The sequence below is a fragment of the Petaurus breviceps genome, unplaced genomic scaffold, assembly GCF_028583685.1.
Source record: "Petaurus breviceps papuanus isolate PSGF00001 unplaced genomic scaffold, PetGlider_PUasm1.0 355, whole genome shotgun sequence".
Lineage (NCBI taxonomy): Eukaryota > Metazoa > Chordata > Mammalia > Diprotodontia > Petauridae > Petaurus > Petaurus breviceps.
In genome coordinates this window covers 2,559,352-2,586,801 of record NW_027186289.1, presented here as the reverse complement: position 1 = coordinate 2,586,801, position 27,450 = coordinate 2,559,352, and the positions used below count along the sequence as shown (strand labels likewise).

The 27,450-nt window shown below is 41.4% G+C and overlaps 3 protein-coding genes across 11 annotated transcripts in view; 1 reads left to right on the top strand and 2 right to left on the bottom strand.

Annotated features, from left to right (window-relative positions):
- LOC138168177 (KRAB domain-containing protein 4-like) overlaps window positions 1-16,074 on the bottom strand; it is a 367,151-nt gene extending 351,077 nt beyond the window's left edge. For 8 of the 9 annotated variants that reach the window (XR_011170044.1, XM_069097218.1, XM_069097221.1 and 5 more), the window contains exons 1-4: window positions 15,836-15,963; window positions 14,020-14,173; window positions 6,460-6,586; window positions 5,695-5,778 (exon numbers count right to left, since the gene is read on the bottom strand). Coding sequence is in view for 7 of the 9 variants with exons in the window: in XM_069097218.1 (XP_068953319.1) it covers window positions 5,695-5,778; window positions 6,460-6,586; window positions 14,020-14,052 (244 nt within the window). In the remaining 2 variants the exon portion in view is untranslated. Of the gene's footprint in view, window positions 1-5,694; window positions 5,779-6,459; window positions 6,587-12,278; window positions 13,156-14,019; window positions 14,174-15,835 lie in introns of those variants that run through there. The other variant, XR_011170045.1, reaches the window with a different exon arrangement.
- LOC138168156 (zinc finger protein ZFP2-like) overlaps window positions 1-27,450 on the top strand; it is a 283,080-nt gene that overhangs the window by 49,950 nt on the left and 205,680 nt on the right. The gene's annotated exons all lie outside the window — the stretch shown is intronic.
- Window positions 26,310-27,450, bottom strand: LOC138168202 (zinc finger protein 391-like; the record flags this gene model as incomplete). Its single annotated transcript, XM_069097237.1, has 1 exon — window positions 26,310-27,450. A coding segment is annotated over one exon (372 nt), but the record flags the coding sequence as incomplete, so codon positions are not given.

The window sequence follows — 27,450 nt, the reverse complement described above, 5'->3', positions numbered from 1 at the left end:
AATCTTACTGGAAATGCTTGTTCATAATTTTAGGTAGATGCTACTTAGCATTTTAAGGAAAACTCCACTTATTCCTATATTCTCTAGTTTTAGTAGCAATGGGTGTTATATTTTGTCTAAAACTTTTTCTGCCTCTAATGGGATAATCATATGATTTCTGTTCATTTTGTTATTGATATGGTCAATTTTGCTGATATTTTTCCTAATACTGAACCAGCCCTGTATTCCTGGTATCAGTTCCATCTGGTCATAATGTATTATCCTCATGATAAGTTGCTGCAGTCTCTTTGCTAATATTTTATTTAAAATTTTTGCATCAATATTCATTAGGGAAATTGGTCTATAATTTCCTTTCTGTTTTGGCTCTTTCTGGTTTAGTATCTGCACAATATTTGTATCATAAAAACAATTTGGGAGGACTCCTTTGTCTATTTTCTCACCTATATAGTCTATATAGTATTGGAATAAACTGTTCTTTAAATGTTTGGTAAAATTCACTTGTAAATCCATCTGGCTCTAGAGATTTTTTTCTTAGAGAGTTCATTAATGGCTTGTTCAATTTCTTTTTCTGAAATGGGGTTAAGTATTTTACTCCCTCTTCTGGTAAATTGGGCAATTTATATTTTTTGTAAATATTCATCCACTTCACTAAGAGTGTCAGATTTGTTGGCATACAGTTTGGTAAAATAGCTCCTAATTATTGTTTTAATTTCCTCTTCATTACTGGTGAATTCACCCTTTTCATTTTTGATACTGATAACTGATTTTTTTAAAAAATCAAATTAACTGGGTGGCTAGGTGGTGCAGTGAATAGAGCATCAGCCCTGGAGTCAGGATGAACTGAGTTCAAATTTGGCCTCAGACACTTGACACACACAAAAAAATCTAGCCATGTGACCTTAGGCAAGTCACTTAACCCCAATTGCCCTACCTTCCCCCTCCAAAAAGAAAAAAAAAATCAATTTAACCAAAAATTCATCTATTTAAAAGGTTTTGTCATAAAAACAGCTTCTTTCTATTTTTTGGTTCAAAAGTTTTCTTAATTTCAATTTTATTAATCTAACCCTAACTCTCAGCCTAAACCTAACATGCATTCATTTCTAACTCTAACCCTTTTTCAGAATTTCTAATGTGGTATTTAATTGGGGATTTAAAATTTTTTCTAGTCTTTTTAGTTACATGCCCAATTCACTGATTTCCTCTTTATTTTATATATGTAAATATTCAGAGATATAAAATTTCCCTAGGAACTGGTTTGGCTATGCCCTGTAAGTTTTGGTATGTTGTCTCATTGTCATTCTCTTTTATGAAGTTATTGATTCTTTCTATGATTTGTTGTTTGACCCACTCGTTCTTTAGGAGTAGAATATTGTGTTTCCAATTAATTTTTAGTCTATCTTTCCATTGTCCTTTATTACATGTAATTTTTATTGCATCATTATCTGAAAAGGACGCATTTCTGCATTGGCTTGTGAGGTTTTTATGTCCTAGTACATGATCAATTTTTGTGTAGGTGCCATGTACCATTGAGAAAAAGGCATATTCCTTTCTATCCACCACTCAATTTTCTCCAGAGGTCTACCATATATAATTTTTCTAAAATTCCACTCACCTTCTTAACTTTTCTCTTATTTTATGGTTAAATTTATCTAGTTCTCAGAGGGGGAGGTTGAGATCCCCCATTAGTATACTTTTGATGTCTATTTCTTCCTATAACTCACTTAACTTCTCCTCTAAAAATCTGGATGCTACACCACTTGGTACATATATGTTTAGCATTTATATCACTTCTCTATGATACCTTTTAGCAAGGTGTAGTTTCTTTCTTTTTCTTTTTGGAGGGCAATTGGGATTAAGTGACTTGCCCAAGGTCACATGGCTAGTTTTGTGTGTGTGTGTGTGTGTGTGTGTGTTGTATCTGAGGCTAGATTTGAACTCAGGTCTTCCTGACTCCAGGACTGGTGCTCTATTCACTGCACCACCTAGCCACCCCTAAGATGTAGTTTCCTTCCTTATCTCTTTTAATTAGATCTATTTTTGCTTTTGCTTTGTCTAAGATCAGGATTGCTATCCCTGCTTTTTTTTTACTTCAGCTGAAGTATAATATATTCTGCTCCAGCCTTTTACCTTTATTCTGTGTTTATCTTTCTGCTTCAAACACATTTCTTGTAAACAACATATTCTAGGATTATGGTTTTTAATCCACTCTACTATCCACTTGCATTTTATGGACGTTTATCCCATTCACAGTTATGATTACCATGTCTTTCTCTCCATCCTATTTCCCACCCCCAATTATACTTTTCTCTGTCCTTTCAACCTTTCCCTCCTCACCAGTGTTTTGCTTCTGACAACCATCTTCCTCAATCTGCCCTTCCTTCTATCAACCTGCTCCCGTTTCTTTCTCCTTTCCCCTCCTTCCTATAGGGTAAGATAGTTTTCTATACCCATCTCAGTGTGAATGTCATTCCCTCTTTGAGCCAAATCTGATGAGAGTAAGGTTCAAACAATGAACCTCCATCCCTTCTTTCTCTCTGATGTAACAGGTCTTTGCACCTCTTCTTTGTGATATAATTTACCTTTTTCTGCTTTCTCCTGACCACTTCTCCCAGTACAATCCTTTTTTTCATCTTTTAATTTTTTATCATCACATCAAAGTCAACTTATACCCACACAATGTCTCTATATACCCCTTCTAATGGTTATAATGAAGATACAATTCTCAAGAGTTACAAGTACCTTTCCATGTAAGGATGTAAACAGTTTAACCTTATTGAATAACACTTTTTTTTTCTGTATACCTTTTTACACTTAAGTTTTGTATTTGAAGATTGATTTTCTGTTCAACTCTGATTTTTTCTTCAGGAATGATTGAAAGTCCCCTATTGCAATGAAAATGCATCTTTTCCCCTGAAAGTTTATGCTCAATTTTATAGGGTAGTTGATTCCTGGTTGTAATCCAAGCTCCCTTGCCTTCTGGAATATCACATTCAAGTCCTAGCAATTCTTTAATGTAGAAGCTGCTAAGTCCTGTGTAACTCTGTGGTTCCATGCTATTTAAATTACTTCTTTCTGGCTACTTCTAGTATTTTCTCCTTGACCTTGTAATTTTGGAATTTGGCTACAATATTCCTTCAGAGTTTTCATTTTGGAATTTCTTTTAGGAGGTGACAAGTGGATTCTTTCAATAACTATTTTACCTCTGGTTCTAGGATATCAAGCAGTTTTCCTTGATAATTTCTTGTAAGATGTTGTCCAGGGTCTTTTTTTGATCATGGCTTTAGGTAGTCCAATAACTCTTAAATTATCTCTCCTGGATCTATTTTCCAGGTCAGTGGTTTTTCCAATAAGATATTTCACATTTTCTTCTATTTTTTCATTCTTTTCTTTTTGTTTGATTGATTCTTAATTTCTTGTAGAGACATTCACTTGCCCAATTCTAATTTTTAAGGAATTATTTTTTTCAACTAACTTTTGTATCTCCTTCTCCATTTGGCCAATTCTACTTTTTAAGGAGCTCTTCTCTTCAGTGAATTTGTACACCACCTTTTCCATTTGGTCAATTCTACCTTTTAAGGGGTTGCTTTCCTCAGGGGTTTCCCCCCACCCCCAATTCATCCAATTCTATTTTTTAAGGAATTCTTTTCTTTAGTTAATTTTTGTCCTTCCTCTTCTAAGCTGTAAACTCTCTCTTGCATACTTCTCATTTTTTTTAAGCAATTGGGGTTAAGTAACTTGCCACTTTGTGTGTGTGTGTGTGTGTGTTAAGTATCTGAGGCCTGAACCAATTCCAGGTCTTCCCAACTCCAGAGCCAGTGCCCTTACTATACTTTTCATTTCTTTCCCCAATTTTTCCTCTACCTCCCTTACTGGACTTTTAAAATCTTTCCTGAGCTCTTCCAAGGAGGCTTTTTGGGCTTGGGACCCATTCATTTTCGCTTTTAAGGTTTTGGATGTAGGAAAATTGACAATGTTGTCCTTTTTTGAGTTTGTGTTTTGATCGTCCCTGTCACCATAGTAAGTATCTATGGTCAATATTCATTTTCGGTTTTTGTTCATCTTGTTTGCCTATTTCCTGGCTTTTAAAGTTGCACTGTCTTGCTAGAGCACAGGGGTCACTATCCCAAGCTTCTTGTGCTGGTGGCCAGGGGTCTGGTCACTGGCTTTGTGTGCTAGGGCCTCAGGTATTGGCAGCCAGGGGCTATAGGGATCTGACAGCTTACTTGGTGTTGAGCCTGGGTCCTAATGATGCTATCTGGTGTGTACTGAGGCTAGGAAGGGTTTTTCTGCATTTTCTTCAGGGCTACACTAAAGCACAAGGAGGTCCTGCTCCTGGAGGATGTCTGCCTGCTTGGGCTATACTGAAGAACTGGGAGGTTCAACCACCATAGGGTGCCTGCCCACACAGGGCTGCATCAGAACATGGGGAGGTCCCACAGCTGAAGGATACCTGTCTGTCATGTGCTGTGCTGAAGAATAAGGTGGTTCTCCAAGCTGGGCTCTGCCAGTTCCCCTGTCTATGCTAAGGCATTTGGTGGAGGCGGGGAAGTAAAGTCCTGGGGTTGGCATTTGGCTGTTCTACCACCCTGGCACCCAGGATTTCCCACTGGTTTGCTGAGGTTGGGCTTGCTGCGGGCTTGCTGGGATGCTTCCTGTCCTAGAGTGCACTCCCCTTTTACCCAAGTGAGATGGACCTTTTTTGCCAATCCTCCAAATATCTTGGTCCAAAAACTGCTCCACCCTGTCTTTCCACTGGCTCTACTGTTCCAGAATTTGTTCTGGGGAGCTACTTTATGCTTTTGTCACAGGGGAATATGGAAGAGAGACAGGAATATACTGCTCACTCTGCAATCTTGCATCCCAGAAGTCCACTGAGGTCCTTTCTTGAGCAAAACTGGCAAACATTCAAAATCTACTGTAGTGAGTGCAACTCCAATGAGCTAGCCACTTAGTTTTTGAATACCAAATGTATCCTTGCCTAAAAGACTATTTCATGGAGAACTCACACAAGACAAGTGCTCACATAGCAGTCAGAAGCAGCGATACAAGTACACACTCAAGGTCTCTCTGAAGAACTCTGGAATTGATTGGTTGAAATGGGAGAAACTGGCACAGTTTCAGCATAGCGTGCCCACGTCAGAGAAGGTGCTGTGCTCTATGAGCAAAAGTAGCTCAAAAGAAAGTAGCTCAGAAGAAACTTGAGAAGCACAAACTTGGAGAATCCACCCCAAAGGTTCACATGGACTATTTGTGCCTCAACTGAGCTCATGTTGGTCTGATCAGTCACAGTCAGACACACTGTAACTTGACACTAACACAGTGATGTCATTTTGATCCTCTCTGAGAACAAAGGACAATGGCCAAGCAGGAAAGAGTTCATATCAGCACCCTCAGCTCCTCTTAGATGCTTTCAGGAATTCCATGCCCCTAAGTTCAAAACAATGACTACCTAAAGGATCATAGTTTGATGACTGGAAGAGAACTGAAAGGGCAAGGAATCTCAGCCCCTCTCCTTTATTACAGATCAGGAAACTGGTTCAGCTACTTGTCCAGGATCCCACTGCTCAAATATGTCTAAAAATAAATTCCAGGTCAGGTCTACCTAGCCCCAGATCTCAGCATTTTGAAATCTTCACTACACATAGAGGTCTCTTGTGATAACAGCCCTCATACACCAGCTTTCATCTCACTCACCTGAACAGGAGTTCCTTGGGCCTTTTTGTTCTAGCATCCCTTGCTGAAAAAGGAAGATCAAATCTTCTCTAGGAACGGGAAGCCCTGGGAATATAGAATAAGGAAGGAATGACAACAGAGAGAAATATAAAATTTAGTCCTCTTTAGAGACAGATGTGCAAGCAAGGACCACAAAATGGTTCCCAGGATGCCTTGAGGACGGTTTCCATGGTACTGATTACTGGTATCTGTGGAGGGGGACGCAGATCACACAGCTTATCTGGAATCAGGAAATTCCACCTTTATTCAATTTACCTCTTTCATAGAAAGCTTCCATTATCTAGAAATTGGAGGCTGCTGGTAGCTCAGTGGCAAGAGGTCTGAATGTGGAGTCAGAAAGACAAGTTCTAACCACTCTCAGACATGTGGTAGCTGCCTCTGGGCAATTTATTTAATCTCTGTTTGTCTCAGTTCCCTAAACTATGAAGTGGAGATAATAATACTATGGGGATATTGTGAGGATCAAATGATAATAATTATAAAGTACTTTTCCCAGTTTGGGACATTGAAAATGCATGTATACATATATGCACATATATACATATATATATGTTTGTATGCATATACATGCATACACGTATGTAAGTGCTTAGTCCCTTCCCTTCTTTTCCTACCACCTCGGCTAGAATTTGAGGGAATAAAGATGAACTTGCTATGCCAGGTAGGAGAAGGAACAATGAGCTACCAAGGTAATACCTCAGTGTTACCAAAGGAAAAGGTCCTTACCCACAGAAAGAAGATTCTGGGAGGTTTCCAGCATGACGTCTTTGTACAGCTCTTTCTGAGAATGGTCCAACAAACTCCACTCCTCCAGGGTGAAGTCCACAGACACATCCTTGAATGTCACTGACTCCTAAATCATCAAATGCCAGAAGATTTAGAGCTGAAAGAGACCAGAATTCATCTAACCCCACCCTCATCAACTCAAGGAGGAAACTGAAACACAGAAGGGATTTACCCCAAACTCATGATCTTTATGAGTGTCAGAGCCAACAACTGAAACCATAGTCAATAATAGTCCAATGGAATGTTGAGAAAAGCATTTTATATTAGAAGTCAGAATTGTGTTGGGATAAAAAGTTGGAGAAATGTCTTACTATGAAATGCTTCTCCCTATGGAATCAGGGAGAAGGTATGTGCTCTATCAGTGAGGTATGAGTACATGTGGAGGAGAAAACAAGAAGGTGACATGAAATTCCTCCTCATCAGAAGTCTCATAAGTGATAATGTTAAAAAAATTCTATGAATAATTTGTGAGAAGCTGATAACTATGGTATTTTCTGGGGGAAAACATTACCAGTGATTTTTAAGGAGAGAACAAAGAAAAAGCAATTATCTTACTAGATACAGATTTCCTCAAAGTCTTATCTAGATGAAAACATTTAGTCTTCTTAAGAAATATTATTTACAATCTGAACTGAATTGAGTGGTATGAGATGCTGTTTCCAGGTAAGTGAAGAAAAGTTACCTGTTGAGATATTGAGGGCTTGGGGTAATAGTGTGTATATCATAACAAAAAAAAAATTTGTCTTTGCTTTATGATTGCTTTCATTTGTTAAAGGAACATACTAATTCATATTCATATTTAGTTATATAGAAATAAGAGTAAATGTAATGGATAAAGGAGAGCTCCTTCATTTATTAAAAATGTACTATTTTATTAAATCGGGTGGAAGATTGAGCTAACTCATGAGAAAGACATTGATGGTTTATTTGTGAAAAAGAAATTATCTAAACATACCCTTAGAACGTTAGAATATTTGGGACCAGGAGTCAAGAGAATGAGTTCAGAGGGAGACTGATGGATATCATATGAAAGAATGCCCATCTCTGCAAATCTTTTACTACTTCAGAAGGGTCATCGATTTTTCCAATCTGCTACATACAGAAACCATGTTGGGCTAATGCTCTTGGCATTTGATATTCTTCCATTTCTAGCAGAATGATAGGATTCACATTTTCAGAAGTCCTATTTTTTGGAGCAATTCTCTTTCATGTAGAAAAATCTTTCACTATTTTGTCATTTTGACTTCTTCCTTAAAATGTGTGATTTATATTCAATTTGTAACCTGTATTTCACTTTGTTTCCTTTATTTCTATTATTGACTTCTGAGCAATTAAAGAATGTATTAGTCCTTTCCCAATTTTTCAGACTTCCAAAAAATTTACAAAATTTTCTGTTTCAATGCGGTCTGAATCATGATTCTTCACTGTATTGTATTTATTCATAGTGTGAGCAATCAGTATAGGAAGGCCACCCTTTTATTGACTGATAATTAATTTATTGAATCCCTAACTTAGTCTTAACAGAAGCTCTTCCATATCTCTTTCCTTCTCCGTTCTCTCACATTATCTTTACACCACCATGGAATGAGTTCATGTACTTCAAACCTCATTTAAGGAGATCAGCTCTCACACCTCCCCATTTCTCATTTGGCTGCACTGGTTTGGGACTTCTGACTTCTCGACCATGCTCCAGTGTCCAGTTTCTTTTGCCTCCCCCCTTCCCTTTACAGCTTCACTTTGTGTTGTCGTCCCCTTGAAAATGTAAACTCCATGGGGATAGGACAGTCTTTCTTCTGTATCTGAATCTCTAGGCCTTAGCACAGAGCCAGGCATAAAGTGGGAGCTTAATAAATGCTTACTGACCACTGATTACCCAAACAATCTCATCTAAGTATCTTGCTTCTAATCTTATTTTGAAAGCTCACCATGACCTAAATACCACCTACTTTTTCAGTCTTCTTACATCTTACTTGCTGTTACCTATTCTTTGATCCAATGACACTGGCCTCCTTGTTCTATGCCTCCTCTAGGCATTTTCTCTGGCTCCCCAAAGTGGCTGGAATTCTCTGCCTCCTCATGTAGGCCTCCTGGCTTCCCTATCTCAACCACAATCCCAACTTCTACAGGAAACCTTTCTCAGCTCCTCTTCAGATTGATACCTACCTTCTTTTACAGTTTGTCTGTACATAACTGTGTGCTTGTCTCCCCCATTAGACTGTACGCTCCTTGAGGGCAGACACTGCTGTTTGCCTCTTTTTTGCATGTCCACCACTAAGCATAGTGCCTGGCACACTGTAAGTGTTTAATAAATGAGGGCTTGCATTTTCCTTCTCAGAACCTCTTTATGTGATCTTACAATGGCTTCTGTCTTCCATTCTTTAAGAAAGTGGGAGGCTATAGGTAGAGCCAAGATGGAGGAGTAAAAGCAGGGACTTGCTTGAGCTCTCCCCCAAGCCCCTCCAAATACCTGTAAAAAAATGATTCTAAACAAATTCTAGAGCAGCAGAACCCACATGACAGAGTGAAACAAATTGCCAGCTCAAGACAACCCGAAAGGTTGACAGGAAAGGTCTGTTGCACCAGTCTAAAAGAAGAGCACAGTCCAGCATGGGCAGCACCAGTGCAGACAAGGCTAGAGCAGGTCTCAAGGGTCTGAATGAGGGGCAGCTGTGGCATTTTCCAGACTTCTCAACCCACAAATGCCAAAGACAACTTAGATGGTCAGTAGGAAAGGTCTGCTGGACCTGGGTGAGGGAGAAGCATGGTCCAGGTCCAGTCCCAGGGTGGCAGCAGCAGCAGAGGCTGCAGCAGCAGTGTCTACTTCTGGAGCTCTCAGCCCACAGTTGGCATGGGAATCAAGTAGCTGTTCAAAGGCAGATTGCAGGGATCTCTTTGCTAGCACTGAGGCAGAATTTTCTTGCTTTGCCTGTGCTTGGATCTGGGTCACAGGTCTTGGTGCTGGTTCTGGGGTGACTGAGGTGGAGGAGCTTGTGGTAATGGTAGAAAGGGAATCCTTTACACAGTTCCAAGGCAAAAGAGAGTGTTTGTGGTCACTCACAGAGCACAGACCAGGAGAGGAGTAAACACTTCTCCTTTGATCACTCAAAGAGCTGAAAATGTACAGTTCCCTAGGAGTATCTCTGAAAACAGTTGCACAAAACCCCTGAAACTTGGGATACTACACCCTCCACCCTGGAAGCAGAATCCTACCTTAACAAGCAGCTAAAAAGTAAAGTAATTGGCTGGGGAAATGAGCTAACAGTGGGGAAAAGACTAGAATCTTACTTTGTGGACAAGAAGATCAAAATATACAACCAGAAGAAGACAACAAAGTCAAGGCCCTTACATCCAAAGCCTCTGAGAAAAATGTGAATTGGTCAAAGGCCATGGAAGAGCTCAAAAAGGATTTTGAAAATCAAGTAAGAAAAGTAGCGGGAAAACTGGGAAGAGAAATAAAAGTGATGCAAGGAAATCATGAAAAACAAGTCAACCGTTTTTGCTAAAGTAGACCCAAAAAATGCTGAAGAAATTACTTTTTAAAATGGACTAACCCAAATGGCAAAAAAGGTCCAAAAAAGCCAATGAGGAGGAAAATGCCTTAAAAAGCAGAACTGGCCAAGTAGAAAAGGAGGTCCAAAAGTTCACTTAAGAAAATAATTCCTTCAAAATTAGAATGGAGTATATGGAAGTTAAAGATGTTAGGAGAAATCAAGAAATTATAAGACAAAACCTCTAAAAGAATGAAAAAAACACAAGACAATGTGAAATATTTCATTGAAAAAACCACTGACCTGGAAAACATATTCAGGAAAGATAATTTAAAAATTACTGGACTACCTGAAAGCCATGATCAAAAAGAGCCTAGACATAATTTTTCAAGAAATTATCAAGGAAAACTGCCCTGATATTCTAGAACCAGAGTGTAAAAGAGAAATTGAAAGAATCCACCGCTAGCCTCTTAAAAAGATCCCAAAAGGAAAACTCCTAGAAATATTGTAGCCAAATTCCAGAGTTCCCAGGTCAAGGAGAAATTGCAAACAGCCAGAAAGAAACAATTCAAGTATTGCAGAAATACAATTAGGATAACACAAGATTTAGCGGCTTCTACTTTAAGGGACTGGAGGGCTTGGAATATGATATTCTGGAGGTCAAAGGAGATAGAATTAAAACCAAGAATCACCTACCCAGAAAAACTTGAGTGTAATCCTTCAGGGGGAAAAAACGGACATTTGAAGAAAGCGGGAGGCTTTATCTTTGTAAATGTCAACCATCTATAAAGGCATCTAAAACCACTCCATCCTTTTCCTTCCGAACAGTTTCCATCCTTAATTATCACTTCTGCCCCCACATCTCTCAAATTTTCAACCTTTCTCTATCAGCTGGTTCCTTCCCTACTGACTTCAAACATACCCACCTGCAGGAAACCTTCACTAAACCCTCATCACTCCCTGAGCTATCATTCGCTCATCTCCCTTCATGAGTCAAACATCTTGAAAAATGTCTGACCTCTACTTTCCTCCCACTCATTCCTTAACTCCTTACAAACTGGCTTTCCTCCTCACTCTCCTGACAGTCCTTACTCTAAAGTTATTATTGAACTCTTGATAGCCAAATGTGATGGTCTTTTCTCAGTCCTCAACCTAAATGACCTCTCTTCTTTAAACAACACTGCTGACTACTCTCTCCTCCAGGATCCTTTGGGAGTTTTCTCTCCTGCTTTTCTTACTATGTGTCTGACCATACTTTTTCAGTCTCCTTTGATAGCCCAGCAACCACATTAAAACCCAGATTTTTTTCATATGCCCCAAGGCTCTGTTCTGGGCCCTCTGTTCCTCTCCATTCTTGGATTGACTTTATTATCACCTCTGCAGGTCACTGCCAGATCGCTAAAACCATCTTCAGCTCAGTGAAGCACCCATCAGACTCCCATCACATTAGTTCAGCATCTGGGTACATCTGGACTTTGTCATGGCTGTGAGAAATCAGGGGACCATGAAGTAAAACCAAAAGCCTGTGCCTTTAGTCCTTTGAGCCATTGAAACTGGATGAGAATCTATGTACGTTTTTAAAAAGGAAAACATGCAAGTTCTAGTATCAGCAGTTAAGCTAGAGGTAGTTAGGTAGCATAGAGGATTCAGAATCAGAAAGATATGAGTTGATCTTCAACCACAGAAAAGTACCTGATGTGTGACCCTGGACAAGTCACTTATTTTGTTTGCCTCAGCTTCCTTAGCTGTAAAATTAGGATAAGAACAGCACCTAACTCCCAGGGCTCTTCTGAGGATCAGGATTCTAAAGGACCCAGCACAGTACCTGGCACACAATGCACACTCCATAGATGTCTGTACTCTTCCCTTCCCACCACAGCTTCTGAGCTGGCTGCCCAGCCTCTTGTCTCTGACCACTCTAACTCGTCCGCCACATGACCCCCCACACCCAGGCCTCTGGGACTAAATACCAACCCTTTCTCTAACTTTTTGTTTTTAAAGCAATTGGGGTCAAGTGACTTGCCCAACGTTACACGGCCAGGTTTTCTGTGTGGGTGCCAAGTATCTGAGGCTGGAACCTGACTCAGGGCCGCGCTCTTACTCACTGCGCCACCTGCTGCCCACTTTCTTTAACTTTTAATGGCACATATGACCTGGTCCCAACCTCTCAGCCTCATTAGATACTAGTCACCCTCCTTGGAGGCCCAGTCCCACTAGCCTTCTCTGTTCTCTGCACTTGTCTTTCCTCGTTTCCCTCCACTTTGTAGTCCCTTTACTTTTTTTTCAGTCAATTTTTAATACCATTTTATTTTTTCCTATTATATGTCAAGACAATTCTTACCATTCATTTTTACAAGATTTTGAGTTCCAAATATTTCTTCTCTCCCTTCCCCTCTTCCTTAAAATGGTAGGCAATTTGATATAGGTTATTTATGTGCTATCATGTAAAACATTTCCATATTTGTCAGTTTTGAAACAAGAAACAGAGCAAAGGAGAAAAACATGAAAAAGAATAAAGTAAGTGAAAAAAGTATGCTTCAATCTGCATTCAAAGCTCATCGGGTCTTTCTCTGTATATGGACAGCGTTTTCTTTCATAAGTCCTTTGTGCTTGTCTTGGATCATGGTGTTGCTGAGAAGAATTAATTGTTCTTTAAATATTGGTGTCTCTGTCCCTTTAAAACATACCTTAAGCCACATTTTCTGTATGAAGTCTTACCTGCTGGTAGTCTCCCTTCCAAAACACTCTATTTAGAACCTTTGTATTTAGTTGACTTTATTTACTCTTCTATTGATGTGATACCTATTTTTATCGGTACTTGTCTCCTCTATTGGAATGTAAGCTCAGATTATTCCATCAATCACAATTAGCCCACTGAAGCACTGTCACAGAGTAGTCCCATCAGAAACACTGGACGACTGATTGGGCATTTTACCAAACCTTTTCCTCATTCTTGGGCTTGGGGTCTAGAGTTGTGCTTGGCCATTCTCTTACCATTCCTGCCACTTGCCCCTTCCCAGTTTGGTTTCCACTAGTGGGCTATCAGTCCCCTTCTCTCCACTTCTTCCATGCTTTGCCTCCCATTTCCTCTTGTTAGCAGCTTTCCTGATGCCCTCATATGAGGGAGGAAGGGGGTCTGTTGGGATCCCTATAGCACAGAAATATAAGGTAAAGTAAGAGAAAGGCATGTAGTGCTGTGATAGTATAGGCTGAACAACTAGCTTTTTGAAAAGAAACGACTGTAAGCACAACAGACATGTTTCTGTTCATCGTGGTCATTACTTTCTTGTGTCCAGAAAACCAACAAAACCATAAAGCCTTGATTTCTAGCACTGGCCAAGTCTCAAGACCTAGAACAGTGTGCTGGGCACAGAGGAACCACTTTCTAATGCTTATTGACTTGACCTAAGAAATGGTAAATGGGAAGGATTCAGAGATCCTTGGGAAGACTTGTGTGAGCCAAGGTGGAGTCTGCCCAGACCAGGAGCACAATTTCTGTTCTGAAGACACTCCTACAGGGAAGGAGGAGAGCAGGGAAAGCCTTCAGGCCTCTGCTTCAGGCCTGTCCAGACAAGACTCAGTGGGAAGGGGTTTTCCTTGACCTTCAGTTGCTAGTAGGAGAGCTTGGGCAAAAGAAACAGAGGAGGGGGAAGGACTTGTGTGTAGGGGGAGCTAGGCAGGCAAAAAGAGAACAAAGCCATGAAGCCTAGATCTAGGAACTAATGAGTGAAGTGATTTTCCTTGTCAGTTGTAATGAGGGAGAACATAAACAAACAGCTATTGGGGGACCAGGGTGTGTGTGTGTGTGGGGGGGGAGTTAGTGATTAAAATAAAAAAAAAAAGTGCTGCTGGTACACTTCAAAACACAGAAGAAGAGAACAGGGCGGTTTGGTTACTACTGAATTCAATTTGATACCTATTTTTGTTGTAAAGGAACAATCTCTAGGTAAGAGAGATGGCCAATCTCAAGAACAATCTTGTCTGTCTTCGGAAATGGTCACAGTGCACTCACCTGGGCTGGGGGGCTCTGGGTCCCAGGGGCCATTCCTTCTGGCTCCAGGCTCCCTGCTTAGGCCATGCCTTATCCTCTGCAGGCTGAGCTGGGAAGGAACATGGAGGCCAGAGAGGCAGAAGTCCTTCCTTCTCTTCCCAGACAGCAGGTTCACCTACAAAGATTAACTAGGGTGAAGTCTCAGAGGAGTTACAAAGACACTGGCCCAGCCCTCAGGGGATAATCAGCAACAAAGGCAGCAGGGAAGGCTTTGGTGGGAGAAGGTCTAAAAAGGAAGACTATTTACTAGGCTCACCTATTCCTTCCCTTCTGTCCACTCCCCTCCCCCATCTTCCTACAGAGACCCAAGAGGAGAAGGGGTTTGGGACCCTAGGAGGGATGAGAGCAGTCAGAGCCTCAGTGACCCCTAAGGCAATGCTCCCTCCATCTGAGCCTGTGGGCTAGTGAAAGTTGCTTAAAGGCAACCCAAAGGTAAAGGTGGGGAGAGCAGCCCAGGCCCTTTGGGATGAGAAGTGGAGCCTGCCCAAGCAACAGGGGCAGGGAGCAGCCCCAGGAGCCAGACTTGAGGAGGCCTGCTCCTGGCATAGCTGGAGGAAGATGAGGAAAGGGCAGCCAGCAGAAGGGGGTGTGGGGAGGGGCCTCCTTCAGACCTGCCTGGGACCTACACCTGTATCTCAGCCCCAGTGGAAGGCAGAGTAACCTCTACTCCAATGAAAAAAAGGAAGATAGCTTCAGAGCCTTCTGTTCTGAGCCAGCCTGCTCTGTCTGGGTGCTCCTAGACCCAAAAGCCCCACTCTGTCCTTCCTGAGGCCCCCAAACAGACATTTCCTCCAGCGGCCCAGGGACAGGACTTCAGGACACCTGCCCCCCTCTAAGCTACAAGCTTAGAGGCCCTCCATGATCTGGAAGGCCAATGCCACTGGAATCACCCCTCTTCTGCCCTGGACTTTTCCCAGGCTTCCAAACTCCACCCCAGGGTTTGAGTTCCACCAGGGCTACACTCCTGGGAGCTCCCTTTCCCCCATCTCTCCCCCCATGCCCCCTCACTATTCCTCTGGGTGACTCCATCTGCAGCCTGCATCTTCACTGGCTCCTCCCCCTCCTCCCCAATGCCTCCCCTGCTATCCTCCCTATTCTCAGCCTTTGGGCTTCACCAGTTTTCTTCAGGTCTCAAATCCCATTTTCTGCAAGAAGCCTTTCTGCAATTCACCTTAGACATATTTTGTATGTAGAAAACAAGGAAACAAACCTGAATTAAGGGCCTACTGTGTGCCAGGCATAGGCGCTTTACAAATATGATCTCATCTGACCTAACAACAACAGATTCTAATTAAAGAAACCCAGGAGTCCAAGAAGACTGAAGGGGGCCGAGCGTGGTGGTGGCAAGACCAAGGGCATGAAGGTGTTTCTGAGCAGCTCTGAGGGGGGGGGGGGGGAGGAGGGAGGGGAGGAGGGGGGGGGGGGGGGGGGGGGGGGGGGGGGCCTGTGTACACTGAGCTGCAGACACAGACTGAGCCCAGCACACAGCAAGAACTTAATAAATGCTCAGGCTAGAAGGCGGAGCAACAGAAAAGCCCCTCCCCCGCCTCCCCCGAGTCCTGATGACGTCACCCCGAGTCCCCCTCCCCCACTGCCTCTCCCTCCAGACCATGCAGGATCAGCCCGAGGCCCCGCCCGGGGACAACCATGGGGGAGGGCCTCCCCAGGGGGCCCAATGGCCCCAAAGGCCAGCCCTGTCCCTCCCCACAAGCCCGGGCGGCCCGGGGCCCAGGGAGGAGCTCCGGCCAAAAGGGAGGAGGGGGGAGCCCCCTCTCACCCACGGGGCCCGGCCCTCTCCGGTGTCACGCGCCCCTGCGCACAGGCACGGCCCCAAAGCACCCCTTCACGCACGCGCGCGCTTCTGGGGACGCTGTCACTAGAACTAACCGGAACTAAGTCCCCGGGTAGGTGGGGGGGAGGGAGAGGAAGGAGGGCCGCCCCCTCATGCAGGGGACTGGGGCCGCGCCTGCGCACCGACTCCTTCCTTCCTGTGCTCCCCTCCCCCACTTACCCGGCTCCTCCCAAGAAAAGCAGAACCAACCTCTTGGTCCCTTGGTAAAGCTGCGCCTGCGCAACGCAGATTTCCCAACATTCCCTGGGGCTCTGCAACTGCTTCAGCCCCTCCCCCAGGGGCGTTGCGTAACTGCGCAGGCGTTCTGGGACATGGCCGCCCCCCCCTTCTGGGACCAGAGCCTTGGTTGTGGGGCCTGTGATGTCACTCTCCTCCAGGCCCCCTCTCTCCCCGCCTTTTCTGCTTCCCGTTCAGGGCCGTCCTCCTCCAGAGTGTAAGCCCCTGGAGGGCAGGGTCTGTTCTTCTGCACACAGTAGGCGCCTAATGTGTGCTCCCTGCCCCAGGGACCCCCAGAGCACCCCAGAGGTACTGCTGTGGTCATGCCATTCCAACACAGAGGGAAACTGAGGCAGAGGCCAGCACAGGATCCGTTCTGGGCCTCTGGGAAAAGCCTCCAACGATTCTTTAATGTTGGGGGAGCAGGAGGACCCCCCCCCCCCCAAGGAGGGAAAACCGTCCCGGGTCAGCGGAGTCTGGCGGCTCAGGGCCCAGAATCGGGGCCTGGAACCGGGAAGCTCCGAGTTCAGTGTGGCCTCAGACACTCGGGGGACCCTGGGCAAGGCACTTCACCTCTGTGGGCCTCAGCTGCCCCAGCTGTAGAATAAGGATAATTAGTGCCCTCCCTCCTGGGGGGCGAAGACTGTCCGTGGTGGGCTGTGCGGGGAAACGCGCCTGACCCACTTAGTCTGGTGGACACTCGAACTCAGAGCCCGCCCTGAACGCCTCCCGAGCCCTGTGTTACAGAGGAGGCTCAGAAGGCTGCTCCCCCCTTCCACCCATCCCCTCTAGGGCGGGGGCGGCTCCAGGAAGGCCGATGACCCCCAGGTGAATGAGGATCCAGCTTTCTGTGGGTTCGTCTTTGCCTGCCTCATCGGCTTCTCCTTTCTGGCCCTATTTGGAGGTTTTTTTTTCTTTCAAAAAGATACTGGAATGGTTTGCCCTTCCCTTCTCCAGCCCATTTCACAACTGAGCAAACAGGCAAATCCGGGGGGTCACACAGCTAGGAAGTGTCTGAGGATGACTTTGAACTCAGGCCTTTCTGCTCCTGGATCTAACCACTGCACCGTCTTTGAACAACGGAAGCATCCTTTCTTTCTCTCCCCCCCCCCCTGCCCCTTCCAACCTTCCTTCCTTCCTTCCTTCCTTCCTTCCTTCCTTCCTTCCTTCCTTCCTTCCTTCCTTCCTTCCTTCCTTCCTTCCTTCCTTCCTTCCTTCCTTCCTTCCTTCATCCCATATGACTGGCCCAATCCCTTCCCAGTTTTCTTGCACCATCTTCCCTCCCCCTCCTCTCTGACCCACTGGCCTCCCAACTGATCCCTGACCCAGACCCTTCATCCCCTGACCCCTGGGGATGTCCTCCCCCTCACCTAGGGCTCCTGGCTTCCTTCATATCTCAGTTAAAATATCATTTTTCTGAAAACAACCTTTTCCTGTTCCTTGCCACTGCCATACTCTAGAAAGCTTGCGTGGACACAGCTGGTGGTGTGTCATCTCCCCCATTAGACCTAGCTTCTGGAGGGCAGGGACTGCTTTTTCTTTTCTTTTGTGAAACAGTTAACTTTGTTTTATGCCTCAGGCTGACACTTTGTATCCACAGAAGAACAGGGCCTGACACAGAGTAGCGACAGTAAAGCCTTGCACATCTCAGGGTTTAGGGCCATGGTATCCACCCCCCACCCCAAGATCTGGAAAATCAGAATAAAATTTTATGGACCTCCCTTTGGACCAGAGAAGTCGGAACTTTTTCTTTTATGGAGTGTTTATAGTACTTTACTGTAAAATCTGGTTAAGTATTTTGTCATAAGCTATATATATATAGGTCAGTGTTAAGTAAAAACACTAACCTTTGTATGTCATCTGCTGGCTTTCACATTCTTTTCACAAAATTTAACTTTTTACTTATTTTAACTTTAAAAAAAGAAATTGTGCCGTGTAACCTGGAGCAAGTTACTTAACCCCAATTGCTTAAAAAAATAATAAATTGTGTCTATTGTATTAAAAGATAAAATACATTGATATTCCATAATACTCTGTGTGTGTGCACGTGTGTGTGTGAGATCTATTTCTGAGTTTCTACACTTCTGTTGTCTGCTGACTTTCTTGTGTTGGCCGCCATTTCTGCAAAACTCCCAAAATATTCCCATTTAATTTCTTATGCCTACCCACAATATATCAAAGCCATGATGGGGAAAGTCATAGTGTGGTGGTGATAACAATAATTCCTGGGTTTGTCTTTGCAGAAAGGTTCCCAAGTATTTATATTGTCTACAATTGTTTTAAATAGAATAGAAATAGAATTTCTCCTTTTTTCTCTTGTTTGTTGGTTTTATGGCGAAACTATAGAAATGCTGATAATCTATATGAGCATATTCTGTATACTGAAACTTTGCTGAAGTAGCCAATTATTTAAATTCATTTTTTAGTTGATTCTCTAGGGTTCTATAAGGTATATGTGCAAAGAGTATAGTTTTGTTTCTTCATTGCCTGCCTTAGTTCCTTCAATTTCTTTTTCTTCTGTTATTGCTATAGCTAACATTTCTAATACAATATTGAATAATAGTGTTGATATGGGCAACCTTTCTCCACCCCTGACTTTATTGGGAAGGCTTCTACCTTATCCCCACTACAGATGATGCTTTCTGATGGTTTTACATAGACACTACTTATCATTTTAAGGAAAACTCCATTTATTCCTACATTCTCTAGGGTTTTTAATAGGAATGGGTTTTATTATATATTTCAAAAGAATAACAAGTCATCATAATATATTCACAGTTTCATGTGCAGTCGTTTTTAGAAAGTATACTGTTATGGAAATGCTTGTTTCATTCCATAAATTTAAAATAAACAAAAATTCAAAAAAAGAAAAATGTGAATAGGTGTTGTGTTTTGTCAAAGCCTTTTTCTGCATCTATAATCATATGACTGCTGTTGATTTTCTTATTGATATGGTCAATTATGCTGATAGTTTCCCCAATATTTAAGTCATCCTGCATTACTGGTTGCAAATCCTACCTAGTCATATTTTATGATCCTTGTGATGTATTACTATAATCTCCTTGCTAGTATTTTATTTAAAATTTTGATATCAATGTACCTTAGGGAAATTGGTTTATAAGTTTCTTTCTGTGTGTTTTTTTTCCTGGTTTAGGTATCAAAATCACATTTGTGTCATAAAAGGAATCACCTATTTTCCCAAATAATTTATACGGTATTGGAATTCATTGTTCTTTAAATGTTTGATGACATTCACTTGTGAATCCATCTGGGGGGCAGGGGAGGGGGTTCTTATGGAGTTCATTGATGCCCTGCTCAATTTTTTTTCCTAAGGCTGGGTTATTTAAGTATACTATTTCATCTTCTGTTAATGTCAGCAAATTATATTGTTTGTAAACATTCAGCCATTTTGCTTAGATTGTTAGATTTATTGGCATATAATTGGACAAAATGGCTTCTAATTATTACTTTAATTTCCTTTTCACTGGTGGTGAATTCATACACTTCATTTTTTGATACTGGTAATTTGGTTTTCTTTTTTAAAAAACCAAATTAACCAATGATTTGTCTATTTTATTATTGTGTTTTTCTTTTTTATAAAACCAGTTCCTAGTTTAAATTATTGGCTCAATGGTTTTCTTATTTTCAGTTTTATTTTCTCCTTTGATTTTTAAGATTTTCAATTTGGTATTTAATAGGGGAGTTTTCATTTGTTTTTTTCTAGGCTTTTTTAAAAGTTGCATGCCCAATTTATTGATCTGCTCTTTCTCTCTATTGTTGGTGTAAGAGTTTAGAAATATAAAACTCTCCTAAGTACTGCTTTGACTGTGTCCCATAAATTTTGATATGTTGTCTCATTGTGTTCTCTTTAATGAAATTATTGATTGTTTCTATGATCATTAGCCAATTCATTCTTTAGGATTAGATTATTTAGTGTCCAATTTCTAATCTATTTTTCCATAGCATTTTGTTGAATGTAATCAGATTTTCTATTCAGCTCTAGTCTTTTTATATGGAATGCTTGAAAGTCATATATTTCACTGAATGTCTATTTTTCCCCTAAAGGATTATGTTTAGTATTGTTAGATAGGTGATACTTGTTGGTAATCCTAGCTCCTTTGCCTTCCAAAATATCATATTTCAAATCCTCCAGTCCTTTAATGTGAAGCTGCTAGACTCTGTGTAATTTGACTGTGGCTCCACAATATTTGAATTATTTCTTTCCAGCTTTTTGCAGCAGTTGATTCTTGACCTGAGAGTTCTTGAATTTGTCTATAATATTCCAGGCAGTTTTCATTTTGGAATCTTGTTCAGGAAGTGATTGGTGGATTCTTTCAATTTCTATTTTACCCTTTGTTTCTAGAATATCAGGGCAGTTTTCCATGATAATTTCTTGAAAGATAATGTCCAGGTTCTTTTTTTTAATCATGGTTTTCAGATAGTCCAATAATTCTCAAATTACCTCTCCTGGATCTCTTTTTCAAGTCAGTTGTTTTTTCCAGTGAGATATTTCACATTTTTCTTCTATTTTTTCATTCTTTTTATTTTCATTGATTCTTGATATCTTATGGAGACATTAGCTTCCATTTGCCCAGTTTTAATTTTTAAGAAATTATTATCTTCATTTAGCTTTTGTACCTCTCTTTCCATTTGGCCAATTCTACTTTTTAAGGAATTGTCTTCTTCAATGAATTTTTGTGCATCTTTTTTCCATTTTTTGTGCTACCTTTACCAAGTTGTTGCTTTTCATGATTCTCTTGCATCACTCATTTTCTTCCCAATCTTTCTTCTATGCCTTCTTCTTGGATTTTAAAATACCAGTTCTTTTTGACCTGAAAACAATTCACGGTTTTCCATGAGGCTTCACATGTAGGCATTTTGACATTTTTGCCCACTTCTGAGTTTGTGTTTTGATCTTCCCTGTCACTGTCGTAACTTTCTATGGTCAGATTTTCCTTTTATTCTTTTTTCCAGCCTATTATCTGACTTTTTATAATGGCAAGCAAAGAAGTACTAAGCACATTTTTTTCAGTTCAAGTTTCTTTTAAGCCTTGCCCATAATTATATCAAGTCGTTTTAAAGAAATAGAACTTGTGAGCCCCACAGTGGGAGGAACTCACTGATGTAACATGAAGGGGTGGAACAGGGAGGAGCTAATGACCATATATAAGGAGAAGACCAAGCTGGGGAAGAGAAAAACTGAGAAGGGAACTCTTGTGGTGGCAGAGTTGAGAAGGAGAAAACTTGTGAAGTCCTGGAGGAGGGTTTCAGAGGTCCTGGGTCTGTACTGACGATTTGTGTTGAGTTCTCAAACCTTGTTTGTGGGTTTGTGTTGCATTGACAGATCTTGCATGTGAGTCTGTGTTGATTTCATAGGCAGACAGTCAGTTGATGATGGTGCTGGCAATGTGCCTGAATGTTATCATGGCTCTGTTAAGCTTTGTCTTCCCAGAAACAGAAACTGCAAAGGACTTAAGGTGGACTGGACATTGTAAGCTTCATTATGGAACTGGATGAGGATCTGGACAAGGAGCTGAAATCCAGGTGATCATTGGGTAGATTGAGGCAGGAGCTGGATCCATGGAAGAGGAACCATGGAATCTGGAAGCCAGCCATCAAGTCAAGATGAAAAGATCACTCCTTTGGTACTTAATGCTGATTGAGATCCTGATTTACTATGGCCTAGGGGTGGGAGAACTTTGTACTCTGTACCTTGTACCACTTAAGGATGATTGAGTTAAGAATGATTGGAAGCTAATCTCCAATCAAAGAGAAAGAAGACTTTTTGACTGAGAGATTAAGACAATGTGACCTAGGGGTGGAGAACTGAACTTTTACCTTTGTACTTTATATTCCTTAAGGAGACTTGCTCCTTAAGGATGATTGAGTTAAGGACTTACTGAATGATATCTTTTGTTTAAAACTATGTGGCCACTTTGGTGAAAACTATATGGCCACTTTAGTGATATGTTGTTATATTATAACACTGTGAATGCTGTACTTTGGTTTCTGTGAATGTTTTTCCTTCATTTATTACTGAATAAATAGAGAGTTCACTATACTGTATGATCAAAATCTTAAAGCTGTTCACAGCAGCAGTCCTCTGGAAAGCTGCTTGTGCTTATCTTTACACTTTTAAAGTTTAACTTTGCATCTAGCAAAGCTAGATTTGCATTTTCATCTCAACCTTCTTCTGCCAGAGGCTTGGCCACTGGCCTTCTACTCCAGGGCCACAGGCCTGGCCACTTGTCTGGAGCCATAAGGTCTAGATGTTGGACTGTGGCACTTGAGACTTGAAGCCTCACAGATGGCCTGCTGTGTTGCTGGTCTGTCATGTCAGGGCCATGAGGCTTCAGTTGATGATTTGTCCTGGGGCTCAGGGTTCCCCATTGTCTTGCGTGGTGAGCCCTGCCTCTGGCTTTCCTGGACGCTGCTTGTGCTGGGCTGTCTTGCGTGGTGAGCCCTGCCTCTGGCTTTCCTGGACGCTGCTTGCGCCGGGCTGTGCTTCCCTTTTACCCGAGTGAGACAGACCTTTCCTGCTGATCTTTCGAGTTGTCTGGGCTGGAAAATTGCCTCATCCCAGCTTTTTGTTGTTTCTGCCACTCTGGTGTTTGTTTTGAGGTTTATTTTATATTATTTGAAGGTGAATTTGGGACAGTTCAGTTGAGTTCCTGCCGAATTACCTCCATCCCCCTAAAAAGGTACATTTCTACCAAAAAGAAAAAGATATTAAACTGTTTCAAAGACTTTTAGCAGAGCCATTTACAATAGTCCAAAGGAAACAGTATCTTCTATTTCTTTTTGAAGGCTGGATCTGTTAGAGCACAAGAAACTTATCGAATGTCTATGACTTACAGGTTGAGACCTACCTGGGCTCTGCAAGACCAGCACTGGGTTTCTAGAAGATACTGATCTCTTTCAGCCAAGGGGAGGCCAAGAGGATGAATCCAAGGCACAGCTACCTAAAAAGATGGGTCACTTGGGTAGCAGAAAAGGTGGAAGGGGCCTCAGTGGACCCAGCCCTTTCTCAGAGATCCTCCCAGTGCCAAGAGGTCTTTTCTTCCTGAGCTCTGAGGCCCTAGGATCATCTCCATCCTCTAATCAAACTCAAACCAGGACATCAGTCCCCTGCATTTCTCTCTGCCCTGTCCCTGGCCTCTATCAGCTACAATGTCATGACCATGAGAATGACCCCTCTTCTGCCCTGTACTTCTAGTATACCAGCCTCCAATCCAGGGCTCAAATTTCACCTGGGCCACTACCCACCAGAATGGTCACCTCATCCCTTCATTGGCTCTCTCTCTCTCTCTCCTTTGTCTGCTACAGGAATTAGATCCTCCTTCTGAGAAGAATGAATGCCATGATAAAACTTGGGCACTGGACTAAAACAAAGTATTAGGTCCTATAATTTGAGGTCCAGGCAGTAAATGGCCCTTGGGAAAAATTGATATTCTCTATGCTACTATTTTTAATTACAAATCCAGATTTGATGAGACTGAATTTGTATTCTTGTGTTCTTATGTGTTCTTCTCTGACAACTGTGATGTTTGATCTTCTATAGGCAGATCATACTTTACTGCCAAATACATTTAAAATTTGCATTACGGCAATATGTTTAGAAATTTTAAGAACAAGAATTAAAAGCACAATTAGGTCACAATTACTCTACTGATCTTTAAATGTGATTAGTCTAGATTGTAATGTGATCAGTCTAAAGTGGCAATTTGATACATGGATAAAGTTATATTCTATGGAAGATAATTTGTAAATACTTCGACCAAATCAATCTCATTTGATTGGAATAAGTTTTTGTTTTAAATTAGTTTTGTCAAAACAAGATTTGTTTTAAATCTATAATATTGCTTATGTTGTTATTATGTTTCTGATGTTTCTTTTATTGTGATTTTTGGAAAACCGTTATGTGAGAAATGTTGTTAATTTGAAAAATGATTCTTAAAGGATGATGCAATTTTATTCTTAGGAAATGAAGTCCTCTTTTGGATGCTGTGAAATGATGAATTAAGCTGTTGGAGAATGTGGGTGGGTACAATGTTTAAAAACTGCCAAGTATTTTAATTGGATATATTTTGCTTTAATAATAATGATAACTTACTATTTGGCAAAAGTGCAAAAGACCCTACAAATTCCCCTTATCTGGGAAGTCCTTTAGAGACGAATTGGGCGTCTTGGGACCTTCTCATTGGGCAAGTTCATAAAATCTTCTCAAGCCTGGGAAAGAAGGTGCTGAAGGAAGGCTGCCCAATTTTAAAGTGGTCAAGTGCTTTACTAAGTGATTAAGGCTTCTAACAGCCAAAGTAGGGTCTGGAGTGAAAGGCTTACAAATTTGTTTATAATATACAAGTTTTTCTGAGAATTTGTCTGGCCAGTGAGTATGGAAAATTATAAAATTCCACCTGGAGTAATAGGTTGGGTCATTACAGCTTTGAGTCAACACAGTCTCATCAGACTCTAGCCTGGATTCCAAAGGGGATGCCTTCCTCGAATATGATTGATATTGTCAGACCTTGTAATGCATAAAATAAGAGAATGGCTCAGAGATCCTCATGATCTGCAGACTCAATGAGGTTCACTCAAGCGGCATTCTGAGAAAGATGACTATTTTCTTTGTATGCTGGTAACCAGTTTTACTGGGGGGCCCAAAGAGGCTCCTCTTGCTTTCTCACTCAAAGCCCAGTCCCTGAAGGACATGTCTTGTCTCCCCAAAAGTTCACCCACTCAGACCATCTTGTCACGGTGAAGTTTCCTTTAAATTTCAGATGTACTTTGTTTTTTACGTGACAAAACTGGCCATTTTCTTTTCTGTCATCCTCTCTGTCCCTTAATTGGCAATGAATTCTTTCACTATTCAGAAATGTCTCTTCTTCTGGCTTCCTTTGATTTATCTGAGGTGACCTTTTACATCTAAGTCATGAATTCATTAAGAGCCAATCTTGGCCAACAATGTGAGATGTTGGTCAATATCTGTTTTCTGCCAGTCCACTTTCTAGTGTTTCCAGTACTTTGTAGTGATTAGTAAGTCTTGGCTCTATGGTGGAGGTCTTGGCATTGACTGAACATATAGTTACTATACAAATTTTCTTTTGTATAGTACACACCTGATCAATTCCACTTCTCAAGATCTTTATTTTTTTTTAAAGCAATTGGGGTTAAGTAGCTTGCTCAAGGTTACACGGCCAGTTATTTCTGGGTGCGTAATAAGTGTCTGAGCCCGGATTCAATCCCCAGGTCATCCCGACACTGGGGCCGGTGCTCTTACTCGCTGAGCTACCTGGCTGCTCCTAAGATCCTTATTTTTAAGTAGGACAAAATACACTGGATCACCACTGCTTTCTAGTATAGTTTCAGATTTGGTTTTGCTAGACCTCCTTCCTAGAATATGGTAAGAAACATATGAATGTACTTTTGAGAACACAGCTTTAGACTTGGAAGGTACTATAGACGCTTTTTAGGGTTATAGGGTTATATACAGGGTTATATAATTCTATAGGTTATAGGTTATAGGAGCCAATCTCATTTTAGAGATGAGTAAAGTAAGGCACAAAAAGGTTGTTCCTTGTCCTACAGAGCTAGAGAGTACCTTAGTCAGCATTTGAACCCAAGACTTCCTGACTCCAAATCCAGAGCTCTATGCTTTATAAGTGTTGTCTTCATCTACACTGTTCTGAATATCAATCTGAATTAAAAGTGTCTAAATTGTGTGGATGTTTAAGCTTAATGACTTCACTGGGACACTTATGACCAAAGGAATGGTAATCATTATAAAGCCAGCATTTCCATCGTGATTTAAGTCTTGCTTCCATTTCACAAATATTTTCTCATTTGATGCTCACACCAACCCTGGCAGGTCAGTGCTCTTACCATTTCCATTTTACAGATGGGGAATCAAAGCCAGGAACGGGTTAAGTGATTTGCTCAGGGTAATAGAGTTCGTAAGTTTCAGAGACCAAATCTGAACTCAGGTCTTGTGGCTCCAAGCACAACACTCTATCCACTTAGTTACCTATTTACTTAAAGAAAGCCCTGCAGAAAATCTCCAATAGATACCAAAATATTTACATGAGCACTTTTTGAGCCAACAAAGGAAACAAAGTGAGTCTGAATTCATTGGGGAATGGCTGAAGAAGGCACAGTATATGAATGCCAGGAAATAATGAAACTAGGATTTCAGAGAAAAATTCATTATGTTTATAGGACTTTGTGCACAATATGCTATCTGGGATTTCTAATGAAATCTCTCATACTGGTAGGCCAAACGAAGTCTCTGCTTCAGCAAAAGACTTTCCCTTGTTAATTAGATCAAATATATTTACCTCTAGTATGATTTCTCCAATGTAGTCATATATGAGCTCTAGGTGAAGGAAGCTCTTCCCATAAATATTGCTTCAATAAGCCTTTGTTCCAATGTGAATATTGTTGTCTACTGATCTCCCTCTTCTAGAGAAAAGCATGTCCCCTTTGAGAACATTAATAATAAATCTTCTCTCCACACTGAATCCTCTGATATAAAGAGATGATCTCAGGCTGAATGCCCTCTTTAATTGAGTCCATATAGAGCTTCTCCTCAGAATGATTTTTCTGATATTAAACTAAGTTCTATATTTCATTGCAATGCCTTTCCTCATTCATTACAGTGATAAGATTTCTATCAAGTATGAATCCTGTTATGGAAAATAAGGGATAACTCTTATGGAAAATAAGGCTTTATGACACTGGTAATAGTCCTAAAGTGTCTTTCCAGTGTGGATTCTATCATGGTCAATAAACTTAGAATTGTAACTAAAGGCTCTAATACATTCCAGACACTCATGAAATTGCCCCATGCTGTTGATTCTCAAATGTTCAGCAAGACTTGGAGCCCTTCCACATTGACTACATTCAGTACTGTGGATTCTCTGATATTCAGTTAGATTGTAATTAAATTACACAACATTTCATCGTTGATTATATTCATAAGGGTTCTCTTTTATGTGGGTTCTCTGATGCGCAATAAGATTGGAGTACTGTCGGAAAGTCTTTCCACATTGATTACATTCATAAGGATTCTCTTTTGTGTGGATTCTCTGATGTGTATCAAGACTAGACTTCCTTGTGAAAGCCTTTCCACATTGATTACATTCAAAAGGTTTCTCTCCAGTGTGGATTCTCTGATGTGTAGCAAGACTGGAACTGTATCTAAAAACCTTTCCACATTGATTACATTCATAAGGTTTCTCTCCAGTGTGGGTTCTTTGATGTGTAGCAAGACCAGACCTCCTGGTAAAAGCCTTTCCACATTGATTACATTCATAAGGTTTCTCTCCAGT